General features: G+C 32.5%; 3 protein-coding genes across 3 annotated transcripts; all 3 read right to left on the bottom strand.

Annotated features, from left to right (window-relative positions):
* Positions 1-449: 449 nt before the first annotated feature.
* On the bottom strand, positions 450-2,118 carry LOC116417987. The gene is made up of 2 exons (XM_031933176.2): positions 1,626-2,118; positions 450-1,446 (listed from the first exon to the last, which is right to left on the bottom strand). Exons 1-2 carry the CDS (start codon positions 1,979-1,981, stop codon positions 1,074-1,076), a joined length of 729 nt encoding a protein of 242 aa, XP_031789036.1. The 5' UTR covers positions 1,982-2,118; the 3' UTR covers positions 450-1,073.
* A 4,642-nt stretch (positions 2,119-6,760) lies between these two features.
* On the bottom strand, positions 6,761-8,591 carry LOC116417995. The gene is made up of 2 exons (XM_032602185.1): positions 8,291-8,591; positions 6,761-8,076 (listed from the first exon to the last, which is right to left on the bottom strand). The coding sequence occupies exons 1-2, from the start codon at positions 8,301-8,303 to the stop codon at positions 7,412-7,414; spliced, it is 678 nt and encodes a 225-aa protein (XP_032458076.1). The 5' UTR covers positions 8,304-8,591; the 3' UTR covers positions 6,761-7,411.
* A 2,204-nt stretch (positions 8,592-10,795) lies between these two features.
* On the bottom strand, positions 10,796-12,492 carry LOC116417988 (ankyrin repeat family A protein 2-like). The gene is made up of 6 exons (XM_031933177.2): positions 12,449-12,492; positions 12,337-12,376; positions 11,643-11,775; positions 11,330-11,550; positions 11,036-11,183; positions 10,796-10,956 (listed from the first exon to the last, which is right to left on the bottom strand). Exons 1-6 carry the CDS (start codon positions 12,490-12,492, stop codon positions 10,892-10,894), a joined length of 651 nt encoding a protein of 216 aa, XP_031789037.1. The 3' UTR covers positions 10,796-10,891.
* Positions 12,493-20,805: the final 8,313 nt, after the last annotated feature.

Raw genomic sequence — 20,805 nt, 5'->3', positions numbered from 1 at the left:
ATGATACATACAAAGAAGTATACTAGATATCCAACAAGAGACAGTTTTCCACACCACCCAAGGGGTACTGTCAGCACATTATATTAATCATAATACAATGTACTTTAGTCGCGTTGATTTTTTTTTTGTTTTTATTTATTTTATTTATAAAAATCACCGATAATTTCATATAATTTCATGATCAAATTATAAAAAATTATGGTTATTGTTAAAAATGAATCTTGTTCTACAGAAAGTGAAATTAAAACAAAATAATTATTATTAAAAATAATTAATTTAAAATAAAAAATAATAATACAAAAATTGTTATTAAATAATAATAATTACCTCTTCAACTGGTAAAAACTCCTTAGATGACATTTTATATGACAGTTTATTTATATCAACATAACTGTTGATATAAATAACCTGAAGTTTCATTTTTTAAATAAATTCTATAATCGCAAAACTTGTCTTTCGTAATTTTGTTTTTGTTTTACTCAATAGTAATACAGACATCATTAATTGTAAAATCACACTTTAGTAAATAAAAGCTGATTAAGAAGCTTGGTATTATGATAAAACATTATTTTTATAATACTTTTTAATACTTGCATCAACTTAATAAAAGATACAATCAACTGTTTTGTTTATAACCTAATTAAGCCTATTGTAAATCTTTGATTTATTGTTAAATTTTGTTCTCATGACATTACTTTTTCAAATATATAAAAATTCTCACCTAATAGTATACAGAATAGCAAAGGAAAATCTTGTGTAGCAGATTTACGTATATATTTATGCATACAGTAGATGAAGATAAATTAGTTTGGATAGAATTTCAAAGAAAAGATTTGTTGTGTGCAAAAAATAGAATTATAATATAGTTAGCTGGACAATTCTTTACAGATGTACTCAGATGTTGGAAGTGATATTATTAAAGAGATTAATTAAAATAAATTCTGTCAAAATACATATTTTTTTGCATTAAAGGTTATTTTAGGTGTTCACTAAAAGTATGGTTTTTCCTTCTTTGAATATAAAACAGAATTTCTGATATTTTTTATTAAAAGATATTATTACAAATTTTTCAGCTAATTCAACTTTCTCCTTTTTAATGAACGATATTCCAAATCTTCATTAGAAATGTCAAATCCTTCTTTTTCTGGAGATTCAGGAGCTGATAAATCAAATTTTTTGACAGAAATTAGGACACGACTGGGTGTATTATAAATATTTAATTGTTGTGGTTGAATTTTTTTTGGATCAGAACTTCTATTAGCAATTGGTGTAAAGTCACATGCTGTAGTATATAGTTCTTCCTCATCAAGTAATAAATTAATTCTTTCTATCAAGTCTTTTCTATGAAAGTACGAATATCTTTTTACAAACTTCTCATACCGTTTATCATAATATGGTCCATAGAGGATAGCACAAACTTCACTAATATTGTGTTTAATCACAGACCTAGAATAACAAAAAATGTATGAAAAGTTTTAACTTGATAATTGTAATTAAAGCTGGAATTCATAATTCCTGCCTAATTTACAAATATAGTTTAGTATTTTAACTTGTAGTTTAAGTTAAGTAAGACCAAGAATTGATGAAATGGACAATACATATCAGTAGACAAACAAAATGCTTACGTAAAATCATCTGGTGTTGAACATAATTGGCTTATTGCATCTGCAAATTTATTAAATCTGTATTTATTAATTTTATTTATTGGAGCTTCCACTAGAGCTGGTTTGGTTATATGATATTCCTCTAGGTCTACAACCAATCTTCGTACATTATTTTTAATCCAGCTGTAAAAGCCTTCTAGAATTTTGTCATCTACATTGTTATATAGTGAAAATATAACATCTTTAAGTGAATTTATTGATATTTCTCCGTCATTTAAAAGTTCTATCTTAAATTTTTTTAATTTAGATAACAATTTTGTATACAGATAATCTGATTTTAATATTTTTTTTGGCAAAAAAACTTTTCTAGGAGACATGATAAATTTTTTAATAAACTTGAAAATTTAGATGACAAAAATTTTACTTTTCTAAAACGATTTAAAGATCAGTGTAAAAACTATTTTGATGCTACATAATTAAATTTATAATATTTGAATAACGCGCTTTTTATTATGTTAGCAACCATCAAGTGTGCAGAAAATTCACCCAAGAGCTAAGTTCAGACCTATTCTATTCTATTCTGTGGGCCAGAGGTATATGTGTGGCGGTACCATCGGCAGCCCTGAAGTACCGCGTTCCGCGTTCAATTTGCGTTGCGTCGGTCCACATGTAATATACGTGTAATACACGTATTCAATTTCAAGGCGCGAAAGGAAGGTAAAGCAAAAACTTAGTCAATTTAAGTGAAGCTCCTAAGTGGAGTATATGTATATATATATTGAACTTTGAATAACAACTCGATACAAATGTGATTTACAAAGTAAGGTCTTAAGCTATCGAGACGCGCGCTGCGAGAGCCAAAACTGAAGTGCAATTCCCCGTTTCCTCTGGAAGCTCGTCGGCTCGTAGTTCCTTTCCTCTTGTGTGGTCCCACTCCAAGTTCTCAGGCCCGCTCGGGCTGGCTTCGGCCTGCGCAGGTAAACTCCGTCCGAAAATTGTGGGAGCCTTAGTTTATTTATAAAAAAAAACCTTTCGAGTCCCGAGAATCCCTATATTCACGAATTATTCGTCAGGTGCTACATAACTTGGGGATGAAACTAACATCAATCGTTTGCAAATTAATTGCGGATTATGCAAATAAACTTGTTTTTACATAATTCGGCTTATAAGTTAAGTTATAATGTTCCGTAGAATACGCTCCTGAAACCCGTTTATTACTAAACAATTTTTCCGCAGTTATAAGCAAAATAGTAAAACAAAATTTTTATCGTTTTTTCGTAAAATTGCGTATTTTTCATTGTTTGTCTAATGCGATTATTAATTTTTATTTTTAGTTTTATAAATTCAATCCGAATAAAATTTTTATTGTAAATGTTAAAAATACTATTTTTTCACCGTAGTATATATGTATATTATTCTCCGCACACACATTTTAGAACATAAATTTGAGCGTATTAATAATATTTTTTTGCGTTATTTTCGAGATAATTTTCTAGTTTCGCTTCTTATATAAGGCTCCGATTGAATCGTAGGAACATTTATCTGAATTCAAATATGGCGCGTCCGTGCGCCACCTGTGGGTAGGTTAGAATCCATGTGTCGGACAAGGACAGAGCGACCGTTCTAGCTGCTGTTCTGCTAGCAGACAGCAAATATTTCAAAACACAGCTGATATAGTCCTGGGATCTATTTTACACTGACTAAACACAGCTGATATTTTAATACATAAAAAAGCTGATATTTTTCAAAAATGTAGTATTAATCTAAGTAGTGTTTGTAGTGTTTTGGGGATTATAGCTCATAGCTTATAACCCTTAAAAGTAAAAATAAGTGAAGTGTTAGTCTAAAAGCAGAGCAGTGAAGTTATTTAAAAAAGTGTGAAGTGTAGTGATTTGATAAATATGTGTGATAATTGAGATGCCAACGGAAGGTTTGCGAGTACCTGTCAAGACAAGAAGTACAGTAAGAGGCCAAGAAGATTTCTAGGACTAACGAGTGAGGATGAACCTGCCAACAAGTCAAGACCTTCAAGATCAGCAAGGAAGATACAAACTCTAGCAGCGGAAAGAACCTCTGAGGTCAGGAATAGGTTGATTGATATCAACATTCTATTTCCTGCTCTCGAGGAACTTTTGATTTGCAAACAATGCCATAGTCAAGTTAAACTTGGCGAATCTAAAGCTCGAGGATGAGGATTCAAGTTTAAGTTGTATGCATTGAGCGTGGTCAGCTGGCAGCTATCAACTTATGAAGAAAAGTTGGCGTCAAGAACCATGCTTATGGGAGAACAACAGAAGAGCAGTGGTTCCTTGTGCTCTTGGACTTGGACACGCATGGCTCAGTGTGCATGTGAAGCAATTCGTGCACAACTTAGTGAAGTGTGTGGCAAAGTTGCCAAGGATAAGTATAAAGTGTTATGATTATCAAGGATAAAATATCCATTTATGAAATGCCTTTTTTTTGTTTGCAGGTAAGAAAAGCCATACAGAACCAGGAGGTATTAATTAGTGAATATACCTTATAATTGCTGGGAATCAAGGTCTATGTGTGTGGAACATAGAAAACTTGGCCCCAAAGAATTTGGTATGCACTAATTTAAGTTACACTTTCAACAGTTTTCATAAACTCTAAAATTGATTTTCTCTAAATGTTGTTTTTACTGATTTCAGCTCACTGTCCGTAAGATTCCAAGTGAACGGATGGATCTTTTGGGCTGAAACTCAAGGAGGATACCTTGTGCACCTGTAGTTCTAGTATGAATGTAGGGATTTTGATTTAAAGGTTTAAAGTTAACAAATTCTTGCACCGAGTGCCACAACGGGCCAGCAGGAATAATGAAGGTTTTAGCATGATAAAATTGTAAGTATTTGGTGTAAATATAACTCAAAAAAATTTTAAATGATTTAATTAAAATTTATGATTTTTTCTTTGTGTTCTTTTTTTTCAGGGTTTAAAGGTGTTGTGTCCCTTTCATAGATGCCACACTAGGTGTACTACAATATTAATTGATTGAATCACCAAAGAAAGAAGATCTATCAGTTAATAATTCAACAATTGCAAATTAGATTTTATTAGTTCTTTTGGAAAGCTTTTATTACAAATTTGTCAAACGTTTTAACCAAAAACTTTTCTAAATACAATATACTGTATACAATATACGTGCGATACATAATTATAATCCAGCATCGAGTGATAGCGATATGAACCTATACTTATTGCCAAAAAGTGTAAGAAGAACTGTTAAATATGTACCAACGCTTTTCAAATTTTTTTCAAAATATCCGAAATGGTACTTTTGATTTATTAATACGTCAATAAGTTTCTGTAATAAAAATAAAATTATTGAATATTGTACATAATCCATTGAAAAATCGGGTTTTAATTGGTCGAATAATAATTTACTCATAGAATAGAAATCTTGTTTTACGTACCTTTTATAAATATTTTTCCTCTTGTAAAACACTAAAGCTGGTCTGACTTTTATTTTGCTTCCTTTTGAATGACATATAATGTTGTTTTTCAAATTATTTAGTTCTTCCCATTGTCCATCGTTCAATCTGATGAATGTATAATAATGTAGCAAGTCACTACCATGATCAAACGCTATAAGACCAACTAAATTGTATTCTTCATTGCAAAGATTTAAACTTATAGGAATGCTATTCAGATTACACTCCATGTGTCTATGAAAGAGAAAATTAGTCTCTAATTCAACACAAAAGTAACTCTTTATTTTGTAGTTTACTGATGCTTCTCTAATAGTGCATTTGTAGCATTTTTAATTTTTTTTTTTCGAAAAAAGTTTGTAAGTAATGTTGTAGCTCACTGATTAAATTTCCATCCATTTTAAAATTTATGTTCACTGTTTGTACGTTATATTTTTGTGTGTTTTCATAACTGCATAAGCATTTAATTGTTTTTTGTACACAATAATTATCTGCCATCACTTTGTCAAACAAACGGACAACTTTATCTTTACAATCAATTAAAAGCCACTCGGGTGTTTCAGTTTGTGAATATATCTTCGGTTGAGATTTACAGTATTCCATTCTTTCGGTATAATAAACATTCCTAGAGTAAGATTTACTGTGTTTGTCTAGAATTTCAAAAATATCATCATGTGGTTTTTGTGGCATAAGTATTTCAAAAACTAATTCTTTAAATGAACTTTGAAAACAGTAAGCCGCATTAAAGAGTTTGATAATACTGTCAATTGGTCAATTTAATGTTTTGCATAGATAATCTTAAAGGAGGCAAAATTGATCCATTTTGTATCAATTTTTTGCATCGGTTGTAAATAAGAGGTATAAATGTTGACGATGAAGATGATTCCAATGAGCTTGTACTCTCATTTATATAGCATCTGCTAGTACGGCTCTCATCGACACTATTTTCTGTAATCGAAGCCACTTTTTCGTCACATACATTAGTCATTGTTTCGTCAACTTCCAAATTATTTAAAAAACTTTGATTCGTATATAACATTTCATCTCTTTTGTTTTCAAATTCAGATTCTTGAAGATAAGTATTTTTTTTTCTTTTCATCACCTGGTGTGCATTTTTTTGACTATTGTTCATTAATATATTTGATGTATTTTGCACATTAATAGGAGATTCTATAGTAGAAAGGTATTCATCTGATGGTGTCACGTCTAATACATTTGAATAGATTTTTTTAGGACTGTCACATATTTGTAAACTTTCCAAATCAATATCAATAAAATTATGCTGATTTTATTCATCTGTACTGTTCTCCATTTTCTCTTCAATTTCTTTAGCATGCAAGAAACCAAAATTAGTTAAACAATCAATTTTTTTGTTATCACTAAGCACAAACTTTTCCATGATTATTGGGTAAGGAATCGATTGTTTTTTCCTCATAAAAAATGCTTCAGATCTTGCTGAGGTACCGACATCATTTGGAGATCCAAATATATCTTTCATTACATTTGTCCATGAAGGAAACGTGTAACATAATGACTTAAAATTGGTTGTTAGTTCGGGGCAATGATAATAATTACCTTCATGTGTAATTTCTGTATCCGTACAACTTAATTTCATAGCTTCATCAAATATTTCATCAATAAATTGTGTTAATTCATTACCAGAATCGTTAGATTCTGCGTCAATGCGTGTAGTTTTAAATTCAGTTGATTGACACTCTTAAGCAAATTTGTCGAAATCATATTCAAATGATTGAAATATCTCATTCAATAACTTTTTTCTTCTGGAACATTCAGATTGGATTACAGAGCTTTGTGAAATAATAATTATTGATATGACAATATCCTTAAACTGCTGTAGAGATTTAATTTTTTTTTCCTTTGGAATTTTGGCACCATTTTCTATCCATGTACTCAAAAGTTCTTGGATTATGGAAACATAATGAATTGATAGGAGACCTTGTAGGAGCGGTATTATTTTACCTGCTAATCCAACCACTAATACATAATAATAAATGGACTTACTTTTTATGCCATTCTTATAAGAGTATTTTTTGACAAGGCTTCCTGTGGCATCAATCGATAAAGGCATCCTTTGGTTTTGTACTTGATTCCAAAATTGTAGCTTCTTATCAGTCCAATAAAATATGTGGAATGGATTGACTGAAAACTTGCGAATATTACAGTATGTGATGAAAGTTCTGTCAGATATTGATAAAGATTTCACTTTATTATATCCGATATCTTCATTTTTGGCCTCTTCTCTTATTTTCCTATATTTTAAGGTTGTATCCAAGTCAGCAGTTTCATAAATAGGTTTTGCAGCACCAATTAGCTCTAACCTATAATCTCCAGGTAATTTGTTTAATAAAATAGCTTTGATTTTTTTTCTGTTTTCACCAGAAATTTTTTTTTCTTTGTGTGTGGTATAGAACGTGTAGAAAAGGTGTGTACAGTTATTTTTAAGTCTTTTTCTAAACGTTCGATTGGTTCACTTTCACCTCTTATCGTAGTTTTGCAGTCACTACACGTACCACTAAATTTGAAATTTTCTTTTGTAATATAGCCATTTCTATAATCATATGCACAAGGTAAGCCTTGTGTTCGAACAATTGCTGAATGAAGATTGGCAAACCAACTATCTGCCTTTTTTTTGTCGAGTAATGATTCAATAAATTGATTTGCTGGTATTGTTAAATTAAAATCAAGTGCATCGCAATGCAGTGGGTTCTTATCAGTGTTAACAGCATAATCTGGATCCTCAGCTATGGCTCTTTTTCTTTCATTTTTATGTGCCATTGGTGCGATTCCAAAATGATTTTCCAGAAATGATTTAATCTGATGGCGATTATTATACACATATAAGTGAAGTGAACTGGCTGTCATACTCAATCCCAAATTTGTTTTAATCTCAAGCCATACTGGATGTTTATTACCCACTAATTTATTTTCATAAAAAATAGAAGGCCATTCTATAAGTTGTGATTGCAAATCTTCTGGTTCAATTTCCGGTTTTCGAGGCATTTTGTCTGTAACATGCAATGACATTGAATAGAAAATTATAAATTTTTTCCAAAATAAAGTTTCTTTCAGACATTTTATACACAGATAACCTTACAATAACAGCGATGAATCAATCTTATTAATACACTATGAGCTATGAGCTGTTTGATTTATTTGTATGACACAAATATTTATCTGCAATAATTAGTTGTAAATACATTATATGCATATAACACTCACAAATATTGTCCATTCTTAGTACGTAAATAAATTCTGATCAGTATGACTATTGTGGCGGTCACAAATCGAGCGCACGGCACATACGGCGCAGCTGCGTAGCGTACTGCAGATGACTTAGTTTCTGACCTTCTCAATGTTCTCTAGCTGATCAGGATATATTCACGTCAGGTGTGCATATGCCGCTACTTGAAAACTGGACCTTGAATCATTTTGATAGAAAAGTATTCGATTTTATAGTCAAAATCAATTATTTTAAAATTCTTGGTATTTATAGAGATCTGTACATTTTTTAGCAATAAAATGCCACTATATAAACAACGTTCATTAAAAAAATTACGCAAACCATAACCTATAAGGTACCGTCGAATCATGTTTTAGCAAAAAGAATATACACGTGAAAAGGATGGGTAAAAGAGGGAGAAAACTTGTAATAAGTCACGATGTTCGAGTACAAGCGATCAAAAAGCACAATATTTTTGATCAACAAGGAAAAATCAAAAAAGAAAGCGATCCTGTTTGGTCAATAATCTGTAATGATCTTAATGAGAATCAGCTGGATAAGACTACACATATACATCCGAAGAATTTGCAAAGATATGTTGTGCGAAACTGTAAAAGTATAAAATTAGAGTTGAATGAAAGTGAAGTGAAATCTACAAAAGAATCGGAAGAGAGACAAAAATGCGATGATGCAAAAAATATTGAAATGTCTTTGATTTTAATTTCGAATAATGTACTGTATAAACCTGTTATACAAGAGTTGAGTTTTTATCCATTGAGTATTTCTCATGGAGCAACAATAGCAATAAATTTAGTTTCAGATTTATCTAAAAGTTCACATTTTATTTTTAATTCAATTGGATCATTTTGTAAGAGTTTCATTTCATCTGATATTGATATATACTTGTACGCTTTTGGTACAGTATTTTCTAACCAGTTTTTACCTTTATCTCAAATATCAACTGAAAGTTTATCAATATCTTTGCTGAATAGTTTTTTAAATAGATTGCTAATGAATGGTTTCCCTATACCACATTTACTTACAGTGCATCATTGTTGGATCCACTATATCTCTATGATTTCAACTTTTAATATTAATACAACATATGAAGATTATTTGAATATGTGTTTTAGATCTTTAGTAGAGGGTAGTACCATTCTACCAAGAAGTATTATAAACACCGATATAATGCTTATAATAATAAAAGTGAAGAAATGGGAATGCGTCCAAAAGAAAAGTCTGGAATCAGTACAACTATTTTATTTATAATGTGTAATTATGCTCAGTAAACAAAAAAATATCATTAAATTCCAAGATTTACTGCAGAAGATATTTGTTATTACGTATAGTCAATTCCAAACTGAACATACGAAAAAATGCTTTAAGGCTATTATGACTGAAATAAAAGATCTTAAGATTGATGTTACTTATAGCAAAAAAAATATTGAAGAAATAGAGAATACATTTGAATTTATATTGGAAACAGAAAATGCTAAAACTAAATATATTGATTATTTGAAATGTCCAGCCATATATAATTATATAACGAGCACTTTTGCAAAGGTTAAGCAGTATGTTACAGGAGATGATGGAAATAATAACAGAAATGCATATTATAATGCTGACTTCTGTAAATTATTGATACAATTATGTATGGAGTTCATTCTTTGGACTAAAGTAATGCTAATATATACTTTAATAAAATTCAGGATGCTTGTGAAAAGTGTGAAGGTAAATAACACTTAAAAAAATTAGATATCAATAACATACTTTGTGTTGATATTGAAGATACACAAAACAGTACAGTTGATAATGAAAATACCGTAGCATTGGATAAACTCATTTCTACAATAATTATAAATGAGAAAACTTTTATATTAATAGGAGTTGTTGCTTTTCAAGAAGCTATCCGACAGGTTGATACAAGACATTACATTGCTTATTGTAGAAGTATTGAAAATTCTTGGTATGAATACAATAATTCAAGTATCAAAAATGGAGCACCAAAAGTAAAAGATAATTACAGTTGAATCTAGCTTTACTAATTTTTACAGAAATTGATATTCAAAAAGTTACAGCGTAAGGACAAAAAAAATGTTCACAACTATATTTTAATCTAGCACCTAATAAGGCAACTAGCTTCAGTACAGGCATTAAGTTTGGACAACAGAATAGTACAGGTTTTGTTCAATTACCTAAAATGGATGAGGGTCCCACTTATCAGTATGTTCCTATCACTCAAGAAATCGAAGGACCAACTCCTCCAGGATTAAGAGAGGTGCAGACACGGGGCTATATTTTTAATGTTAGAAAAGAGACTGAAGTAGAAAAGGCTGGTGGATTTGGAGCCAATATTGCTTGTTTGAGAGCATTACAAGAGGCCATATGGCTAGTCTATCATAATCCTTCAAAACCGTCACAAGAAGTTCCAACTACATGATGTTGAAAGTTGACTAGAATATTAAATAAGGACAGTGATAAGACAATATCAACAAAATATTTGTTTTGCATCTTGGAGTATTAACATTCATATCCAAAGCTATCCATATATTGGTTCAATTGTCGAAAGATATTACTATATGTATTTACATTATTTATTACTAAAATATCTCTGATGATAAGTTTACAATTTTTTGTACAAGAAAATTTTCAAATACTGCTTTAGCTGAAACAAAAATGAAATATGAGTATCTATGTTTAGATTATTTTTATCATCAGTGTATAATAATTTAATAATATAGTACCTGTTGATGTATTTTTGAGTATAGCGGCTTTGTAAGCATTAAGTCCATTGGCATTAGTCATTGTTATATCCGCACCTCTTGTCAAAAGTTCATAACAAACATGTGGATGATCACCTTGCGCTCCATAAATCAAAGGTGTGTTTCCCTCCTGCGACAATGTATCATACTATTTTATTATTAACTTTTTCATAAATGTACGATTAAATTGAATATGAAAATATGTATATATTAAGCTTTTATAAAATAAAACAATTATTTCTCTAATAAAATTTATAAAAACAAGATACAACTTACATCTTTACTTGTATTAGAATCAGCACCATAATTCAAGAGCAATTTTACAACATCATGATGTCCATAAGCTGCAGCTAGATGCAAATGCGATTGACCATGAGATCCTTTGTAGTTTTTATCTGCCCCATTCTTTAGTAGAAGTGTTGCACTATTTAATTGGCCATAACCAGCTGCCCACATAAGTCCAGTAAGACCATTTTCATCCGGTGTATCTACAGTTGCTAAAATTGATAATCATTGCAGGATTATCTTTTAGAATCATACCATAAATATTTACTTATTGATGTACAAAACAGAATTTGAAATATATTACCTGCATGAATATTGTCAGCTGTAAGTTCACCCTGATCCGTTAATGTATAAAAAGTCACATCTCCACCTCCATAAGGTAAAGGAATTTTAGTTTGAGTGTTACGTCTTTGTAAATTTGTCAACAGCGTAGGAGGCTATCAGTAAATCAAAATAATAATATCAATGAGCAGTTTATCAGACAATCAAATAGTGCCAGAATTAATAAAATATACCTTGTAAGGCTGAAATGCACTAGTTCGTGTGGCATCCTGCCAAGCTCCTCATGGTGCCCAGGGCCTTTTCGTTTCGATGATTCTATGAGAAAATGGCTAGCATCAATGAAAAAAGCGTTAAATTTTGCATTGGAAACGATTTTTTAATCAATTCCGATGAGCGCAAAGTTCCGAAATAATTAATGAAAAAGAAATTTGCTTGGTGTAGAGTCAGGGGAGGGTGTGAGCAGACGACATGGCCGCCGCCGCTCTCTCCGCGCGCAGCGGCGGGACGGCGGGAACCGAGCCGCGTTTGAATGCGTCATGCGAAAATATCATTTTTGATTTCGCGGCGAAACCCGGAAAACTTATTGTATGAACTTTTTATTAATATTATCGAAATTAGCTATATAATTATCAAGTATGTATAGTTAATTATGAATTAAATAAGTAATAAATGATCTCAACAATATAGCTATCCAATGAGCGGAAAAATGACATTACCTTGCATCCCAAATTTGATTTAATCGTTGCACCAATGACGCTGAAAAAATGAAATAGTCATATTTCATATAACTTTTGTATGCGCGGAAGCGATTTCTTTAGTTTCAGTTACCCATAGTACATTACGATACAAGTGTCGCGTCGTATGAGGCACATTCTGGCACGGCGAGGTTACGCCGTGCTGGAAAGTGAACATACGACTCGAGTATCGTACAATATTTTATAGCACTGCTTGATTAAATCTGCCAAGTCACGCAATTCGTGGCGTAAGTAGCCCTTTCTGGCAGCGGGAGGTTAGCGCACGAGCGTAGACAGTTCCAGAAAGAGCTACTTACGCCATGGATTTGCATGCCTTAAATCCGCATTTAAGTCACCCAGTGCTATAAAAATTATTATTTGAATTTGTGTTTTTTTTACCTATAAGTAAATTATTGTTGAAAATATTTTTTTCTTCAAGTGATATAAGGAAATAATATAGACGTCAAATAAGATAATATTTTATAAGAACTATCAAAGATTTTGCTGAAAAGAAGAAATGATTTGTTCGGACTGAATCATTAAGAAGATATTTTTCAAATCTTTATATTTCAATAAACGCTTTGTAGGTTATAAATTCAGAACATTTGAACTAAATAAATAATTTACCTAATAGTTGATGCTGTATTTTAATAAATTAGGATTTCGTATTCAAATAAACGACCCAATAAGCACCAGCGAACTTTTAGAGATCTCTACATCGTATCTTTTTAAGGTTATCTTTAAAGTTGTCTGAAAGCTTTCAATTTGTCAGCAATTGACGTCTGGACTCATTCGGTATTAAAATTGTTATTATATTGACAACTTTTAGAGAACTCCATAGTTAACTTATTATAGACAAATTTTTAGAGAACTCTATAACTTATCTTTAAAATGTTATCTATGTAAGTTCTCTGAATGTGTTCTTTTTGATAACTTTGTACAGAGTATTTAAATAAAACTAAAAAATGATGTCCAAAAGAGCGCATGTAGCAGGTGACTTTAAAAACATTCTTAAAGTGGTCCAACATGGACTTCCAAAAGTTTTCTTCTTGGAAACGTTGAAAGTGTAGTTATAAAATCATAAGCGTTATTTATTATTAATTGGCGTCTTCTGCACATTTTATAATAAGTAAGTAAGAAATAATAATATAACTGTACTTATGTTCGATTAAATTACAATTTTTAACTCGTTCTTTGAAACGTAAACGTGACAAACAAGTTCCTAACCTACAATCTAACCAATACTATTTCACTTTTGTTTGTTTAAGATAAACCTTTCTTCTGCCACTGGAAATTGAACTGGCTGAACAGCAGGCTGTAACTGTATAATAGCAGGTAATAATTGTACCTATACTGAATTTGTTTATTTAATAATGTCAGTCAGAAAGGCTTATGTAAATCTTTCTAAAAAGCAAAAACTTAGACGACTTGAGAAGGCTTATATCAATAGTCTTAACGAGTTATTAAATAAACATGCTGTGACTGACATGTCAAATAAAGTAGATGAGTGTTCCAGTGAAAAGTTAGGCAGTAATGAATTGTCGAATACAGATTATTCTTCAAATATTGTACAAGACAATCATTCTAATATAGAAAACGTTTCTGACCAAATTCTTGAATATGTAGTGCAAAGTGATATTTGTAATAATGAAAGTGTAATTAGTGACAGAGATCTTGAAAGTAATTCAGTAAGTGATAGTATTGTAGAAGCAGTAGTCGATACTCGTTCAAATAGTAACAAGGTATTTGATATTAAAAATTTTTTGCACAATTGGGCCATTGCATTCCATATAAGAGATCAAGCTTTAACAAGCCTCCTACATGGATTAAACAAGTGTGGTCACAGAGAACTGCCTCTTGATGCAAGAACATTGAATGTACACCCAGGGAAAATGTATTTTTAAAAATGGGCTCTGGTGACTACGCTCATTATGGTCTATTAAGAGGCTTGTTAGAGCAATTAAAAACACTTGATAGATGTAAAATCCCAAAGGATATAGCCCTCATTCTTAATATTGATGGTCTACCTTTATCTCAAAGTTCCTCGAGTCAAGTATGGCCTATTCTCTTTAAAATTTCAAATTATCCTGGAAGTTCATGCTCACCTTTTGTAGCAGGTATTTTTCATGGGGATGGGAAGCCACCAGACGTAAACACCTTTCTTGAGCCAACAATGTTAGAGTATATTGAATTGTCAGATACAGGATTCGAATTTGAAAATAAAGTTTATAAAATTTTTATAAAATTGTTTGCTGCTGATTCAGTTGCTCGCAATTATATCATGTGCTTTCCACCTCATAATAGTCGATGTGGAAAATGTGATCAAATTGGAGAAACTGTTCAGCATCGAAGGGTTTTTTCAAGTGATTTTAATTTGAGATCAGACGAAGATTTCAGAAAGAATGTTCCACCTCAATATTCAAGTTTACTCTCTCCCTTAGAAGGTATTATAAGCTTAACAAAGCAAGTCCCTCTAGATCCAATGCACTTACTAGATGAAGGTGTAGGGAAAAAACATATCAAACTATTGCTCGATTATTATATGGCAATGGCACTGATGCTAAACGCAGATATCAAATGTTAAATTCTGAATATATTGCTTTCAAAGAGTGGGTTCCTTCTGATTTCGTTAGAAAAACACACACTTTAAATCATGTGGATAGATTCAAAGCAACGGAACTTCGATTAGCTATTTTATATACGATGCCAGTTTTATTTCAAAACAAGGTTCCACATGAATTAATGTTTCACTTCAATGAACTCAACTGTGCCTTACGTATTTTATATGATCCGACTGAATGTATAAGAAATAACCAACTAGCTAAGGAATTGCTTTCTTCTTATGTAAATCTTATGGAACAATATTTTGGGAAAATTCATATTATTTATAATGTCCACAATTTACTACATCTTTCTGATGTTTTACGCTTTGGAGCTTTAGATTCTTTTAGCGTCATTTCTTTTGAAAATCATTTACAAACAATTAAAAAATTAGTGCATAAAGGATCTCAACCTTTGGCACAAATCATGAATAGGTTAAACGAAAAATCACAAGTTTTAAACGTAAAGCAGAAACAAGATATACCTTTGGGACACTTTTGTTTAAAAGATAGTATTATAACTCAACTTCCTGATGGATACAATAGACCATATAAAAAAATTGAATTTCATAATTTTACTTTAACTATTGCAAAACCAAATAATTGTTGCTATCTGAAAGATGAAACTATTGTGGTCATTAAACATATTTGCTATCTAAATAATAACTTACCTGTAATCCTTGGTTTCAAATATGAAAATTTAAATTCAATAGAAAATTACCCTATAGATTCGAGGCTATTAGATATCTGTAAGACAAATCAGTTATCACCGAACATACAAGCTTGGCCTATTAATTGCATTAAAAAAAAAGCTTTTAGAATTTTTTCAAATGGATTTTATTACATTTTTCCGCTTATTCATAGTAATAACTAATTGATAAATTTTGTTGTAATAAAAATGTAATTATTTATAAATAATTTTGAAAATTTTGTTCTGCCTTTAATTTTTTATTTTTATTATAGTTTATTTAACATAATGAAGAAGATGCAATCAAAAAATTCTGCAACAACTAAACCAATCAAGCACAGCAATAAACGGCCCACAAATAAAAGCGATCAAGAAAATCCTGCCCAGAAGAGGTCAAGACAAAATACAGTTGGCAGTTTTTTCATAGGCGAAGAAGGAAAAAAATTGGATACAGGAGTACGCTTTAATTTAAACACTATTTCGTCTATTGGCCAAAAAGTGATCAATGCAAAACCATATACCATACACGCGAACAATTAATGATGTCAATGCCGTATGCAGACGAACGACTAATGAAGTCAATTGCAGGCGAACGACTAACGGAGTCAATACCCTGCGTTCGCAAAACTGAAACACTTCTTATGACTAAATAGAGTATAATATCAATTTTTATATAAAATGAAGTTAATATTCTATACACGCTAACGACTAATGTAGTCAATGCCGTATACAGGCGAACGACTAATGAAGTCAATTGCAGGCGAACGACTAACGGAGTCAATACCCTGCGTTCGCAAAACTGAAACACTTCTTATGACTAAATAGAGAATAATATAAATCATTACATTAAATGAAGTTAATATACCATACACGCGATCGACTAATGGAGTCAATTTCAGGCGAACGACTATTGAAGTCAATTGTAGGCGAACGACTAATGGAGTCAATACCCTACGTTCGCAAAACTAAAATACTTATTCATTGTTTTCTTTTTAATTAATATATAAAATCCCATTAAATCTATTTTACTGCATGAATATAAGAAACGCACGCCAGCAATTAGTAACTAAAGTATTGGAATATCAGGAATATGCGTGAAGTATGTGACGAATATAAGGATACTTTATTTATTTAACACTGATTAAAAGGATGTACAAGATTGAATAACTAAATATTTAGAATAACTGTATGTATGATTGAATGCTCTTCTCGGTGTGCTGCTCTGGTCGTGTCCGTACTGGAACTGACGCGCTGCTGCGCTGGGGGGCTTAAGTCCGGCGGGGGTGCAATAAAATCCAGGTAGTGGACCCTCTCCGCTTGGGCCTCTCCGTATGCTGTAGTCTGTAGCTGTGTATGTGCGTGCATAGAAAGTATACACATTTTCGGCGTATTCCAACACCTTCCCTCGACGATAATGTGTACTCTGGATATTTTTCTTTAATTTAATTTACTTTTTGCTGTCTCGTTCTGCACTGTTCTTTTTCTTGACTGCGGCTCGAGTACTGGGTCCCGCATTCTGGTTGTCGGCCACTTGCACCTTATTATTCCGTGCGCTGGCGACCTTTTCGCAGGTAGTGACGCTCCGATCCTTCGGCGATGTCCCCTCTTTGCAGGTATCACTGCTATCCGACGTCGTCGCATCATCCCAGGCTTCTGCAAACGATTCATAGTGCTCTTCATTTATGCCGATTACTGTCTCCGCACTATCATCCGAATCTTGATGTTCCGACTGGTCTGCATTCCATGCTGTACTTGAGGCCGTTTCTTCCTCGCTGAATTCTTCGTCAATTTCTGTCGATTTCTTCCAGAAAATATCCACGAAAAACTGCGACGCTTCTGTCTCCGGATTAGGCTGCTTCGACGCTTTCTCTTTATGGCCGGTTTTTAATCCGCTACGCGTCTCTCCGCCGCTCTTTATGACTGTACCTGAGTTCTGTCCCTTTTTTAATGCACTCCTTATTTCTCTTGATGCTTGAGGTCTTGAAAAACTGCTGGACACATGTTTATCATCCGGGCCGTTTCTGTATGGTCGCCGTGTATTGATTGCACCCTCGACCCTCTTTATATTGGCCTGTACTACGTAGAGTCCCTGCATACCTGATCTTGATCTCCCAATGGCTATGGTTTCTCCGTCCTTTATTATTTTGCACTCATTGCTTGTAAAAATTACTTCGTATCCGCTGTTCGTGAGCTTCTTCACTGCCAGGAGATTTGTCGTTAATGACGGTACGCATAGCGTATCTTTAAGCTTTATTTCTCTCGTTTTTCCGTCGTAGACGCACTTTATGACGACCGAACCTCTGCTGCACACCTTTTTCTTGCTTCCGTCTGCTAACTGCACGTAGCCGCCTACAGCTGCATCAAGCTCTCTGAACGCTTCATTCGATGCGCACATGTGGCTCGTCGCCCCTGAATCTACAAGCCATAAACCGGCGTTGTTTGCATCTTCTCTTGTAGACAAACAAATTTCTTTAATGCATACCTTTTCTTCAATATGCTCCTTTACTGTAAAAATGGATTCTTCAGATTCTGTGAAAAATTCTTTAACTTTATTGGCCTTTTCTTTATTTTCTTTCCTTAACTTCCAACTTTTATACTTGCTGCATTCTCTCTTTAAATGTCCTGATTCGTGACAAAAGTAGCACTCGATTTGTCCGCTCTTCTTTTGGTGTGATGTGTGCAAAGCCGCCTCGTGTTCACTGTCCGATACACGCACATCCTTTCTCCGATGATACTCGTCCAGTAGCCTTCCCTTAACGGACGCCAACGTGAAATCCCTTTCATTTTGACAACGCAACGTGCTTGTCAAAACATCGTATGATTCAGGCATACTGTTCAGCACTAAAGCTGCCTTAAGAGTATCGTCCAGTTCCTGCCCCATTACCGCCAGCCTGTTCAACATGGTGAGCATCTCCGTAATGTGGCTCTCCATATCACCGTCACTTGACATCTTTATGTTGAATAGCCGTGTCATCAGATGCACTTTACTCGACGTGGTTGATCTCTGGTGATGGTCTTTCAATTTTAACCAAATCTCGCGCGCCGTAGAGGTACCTTTGATGTGTAGAAGCTGGTCGTCCTCCATACTTAAGATGATGATTGTGCGAGCTTGATTGTCCTTCTTTATCCACGCTGCATCTGCTGTATCTGGGGTTTCTTTATCCACGACATCCCACACCTCGTCCCGAATGAGCAGTATTTCAATTTTCTGGCTCCAAGCCGCGTAATTCGTGCCGTTTAGCTTTGTCATAGCTGCTTTAAAATCTGCCATTTTCTTTAGTTTCTTTAATTCTTTACTTTCACAAATTACGCGCACTAAGAATCTTCTTTAAACTTTATAAACTGTAATTTGACTGTTTACACTTTAGAACTGTCCTTATTATCTTTATATATAGTCACACGCTATTCTGGGCCCATAACCTATTGGAATATCAGGAATATGCGTGAAGTATGTGACGAATATAAGGATACTTTATTTATTTAACACTGATTAAAAGGATGTACAAGATTGAATAACTAAATATTTAGAATAACTGTATGTATGATTGAATGCTCTTCTCGGTGTGCTGCTCTGGTCGTGTCCGTACTGGAACTGACGCGCTGCTGCGCTGGGGGGCTTAAGTCCGGCGGGGGTGCAATAAAATCCAGGTAGTGGACCCTCTCCGCTTGGGCCTCTCCGTATGCTGTAGTCTGTAGCTGTGTATGTGCGTGCATAGAAAGTATACACATTTTCGGCGTATTCCAACATAAAGGATTCAATGTAAATTATTACGACAATATTAATTAACGTGCACTTCTTTATACCTTAATATATTGATAAAATAAGCTACAAAAATAAAAACGAAACTAACACATTCAAGATATGATTGAATTTTTTTTTCTGCAGGTAATTATGTACATACATTTTTATTAAAACGTAATATCATTTAATATCTTTTATCAAGTAATAAGGAATAAAGTTATGACATATTACTCTTTATCACTATATATTATTAAGTTATAAGTAACTCTATTAAATTTGTTCATTTTCTTATTAATATTTTTCAATAATTTTCTTAAATTCGAATTAAGATCATTCGAATGTACATACATCTTTCCACTGGTAGAAAATTTAACCTACTTCATGATAAACAAACTGTTTTTGGTGTCATTGTCTTTCTTCCGCGCATTGCAAATAAATTGTTAATTATCATTTTTGCTGTTTGTGTATTTTACTGATTTAGTCATTCATATGTGATAACCAGCAAGCAAAAAATTCAATCATCTACAGGTATTTTCTTACTAATATTTATATACACTCGGCAGAAGGTGATTTTCAAAAATCAGTTTTAAAATCCTTCAATCAGATTGTCCGATTCCAAAAATTTAACCAATAAGGAGCTTGATTACGAAAACGTTCTTTGAGAGTCCACTATCACCGAGTGTACCTTTGTGAAAGCACTGGTAAAATAGACGTTTTAATGTATTGTGTTTAGAACTAAGAAAACGAAAGTTTCTCAACTCATTATTTCAATTTCATTTTTATTTATGGAGGTTATTTCTAATCATTATTGCGCTATGAGGCAGTGCACGTCAATTAATATTGACATCAGCTAGTTAATTGATTCCATTAGTCGTTCGCGTGCATACAGCTATGAGACCTTAAGTTAATAATCGCTGACGCGCTTATCTTACAATCAGGTAGTAAAATATATTTAATAAGATTTTATATAAGACCCCAATATCCTATACATGTGAATGACTAATGGAGTCAATACCTTATGTACTCAAAACTGAAATACAGAAATTAGTTATTCTTTATTTAGTTATACATAAAATTTCAATTTTACAGGCGAACAGCACCCTACTGAAAAACCTCAGGTGAGAATCAGATGAGAATCATCTGATTCTCATGTGAAAATCACGCCAAAATCGCATATGATTCTCATATGATTCTCATACGATTCTCATACGATTCTCATACGATTCTCATACGATTCTCATACGACTAAAATGGAATATACAAAAATGATATTTGAATATATTTATTTAAAATAAGTTTAAATAGTTTATATTAATTAACGAGTAGTACAAAAAAAAAATTCTAATTTATTTTAAATGATTTAATTTTATTAAATACATTTTACAAAGGAACAATTATTTTAGGCAGCTTGATTTGCTGTA

This window comes from Nasonia vitripennis, assembly GCF_009193385.2.
Source record: "Nasonia vitripennis strain AsymCx chromosome PSR unlocalized genomic scaffold, Nvit_psr_1.1 chrPSR_random0007, whole genome shotgun sequence".
Taxonomy (NCBI): domain Eukaryota; kingdom Metazoa; phylum Arthropoda; class Insecta; order Hymenoptera; family Pteromalidae; genus Nasonia; species Nasonia vitripennis.
The sequence above is the reverse complement of the archived record's forward strand: the minus strand, read 5'-3'. Positions and strand labels throughout refer to the sequence as shown.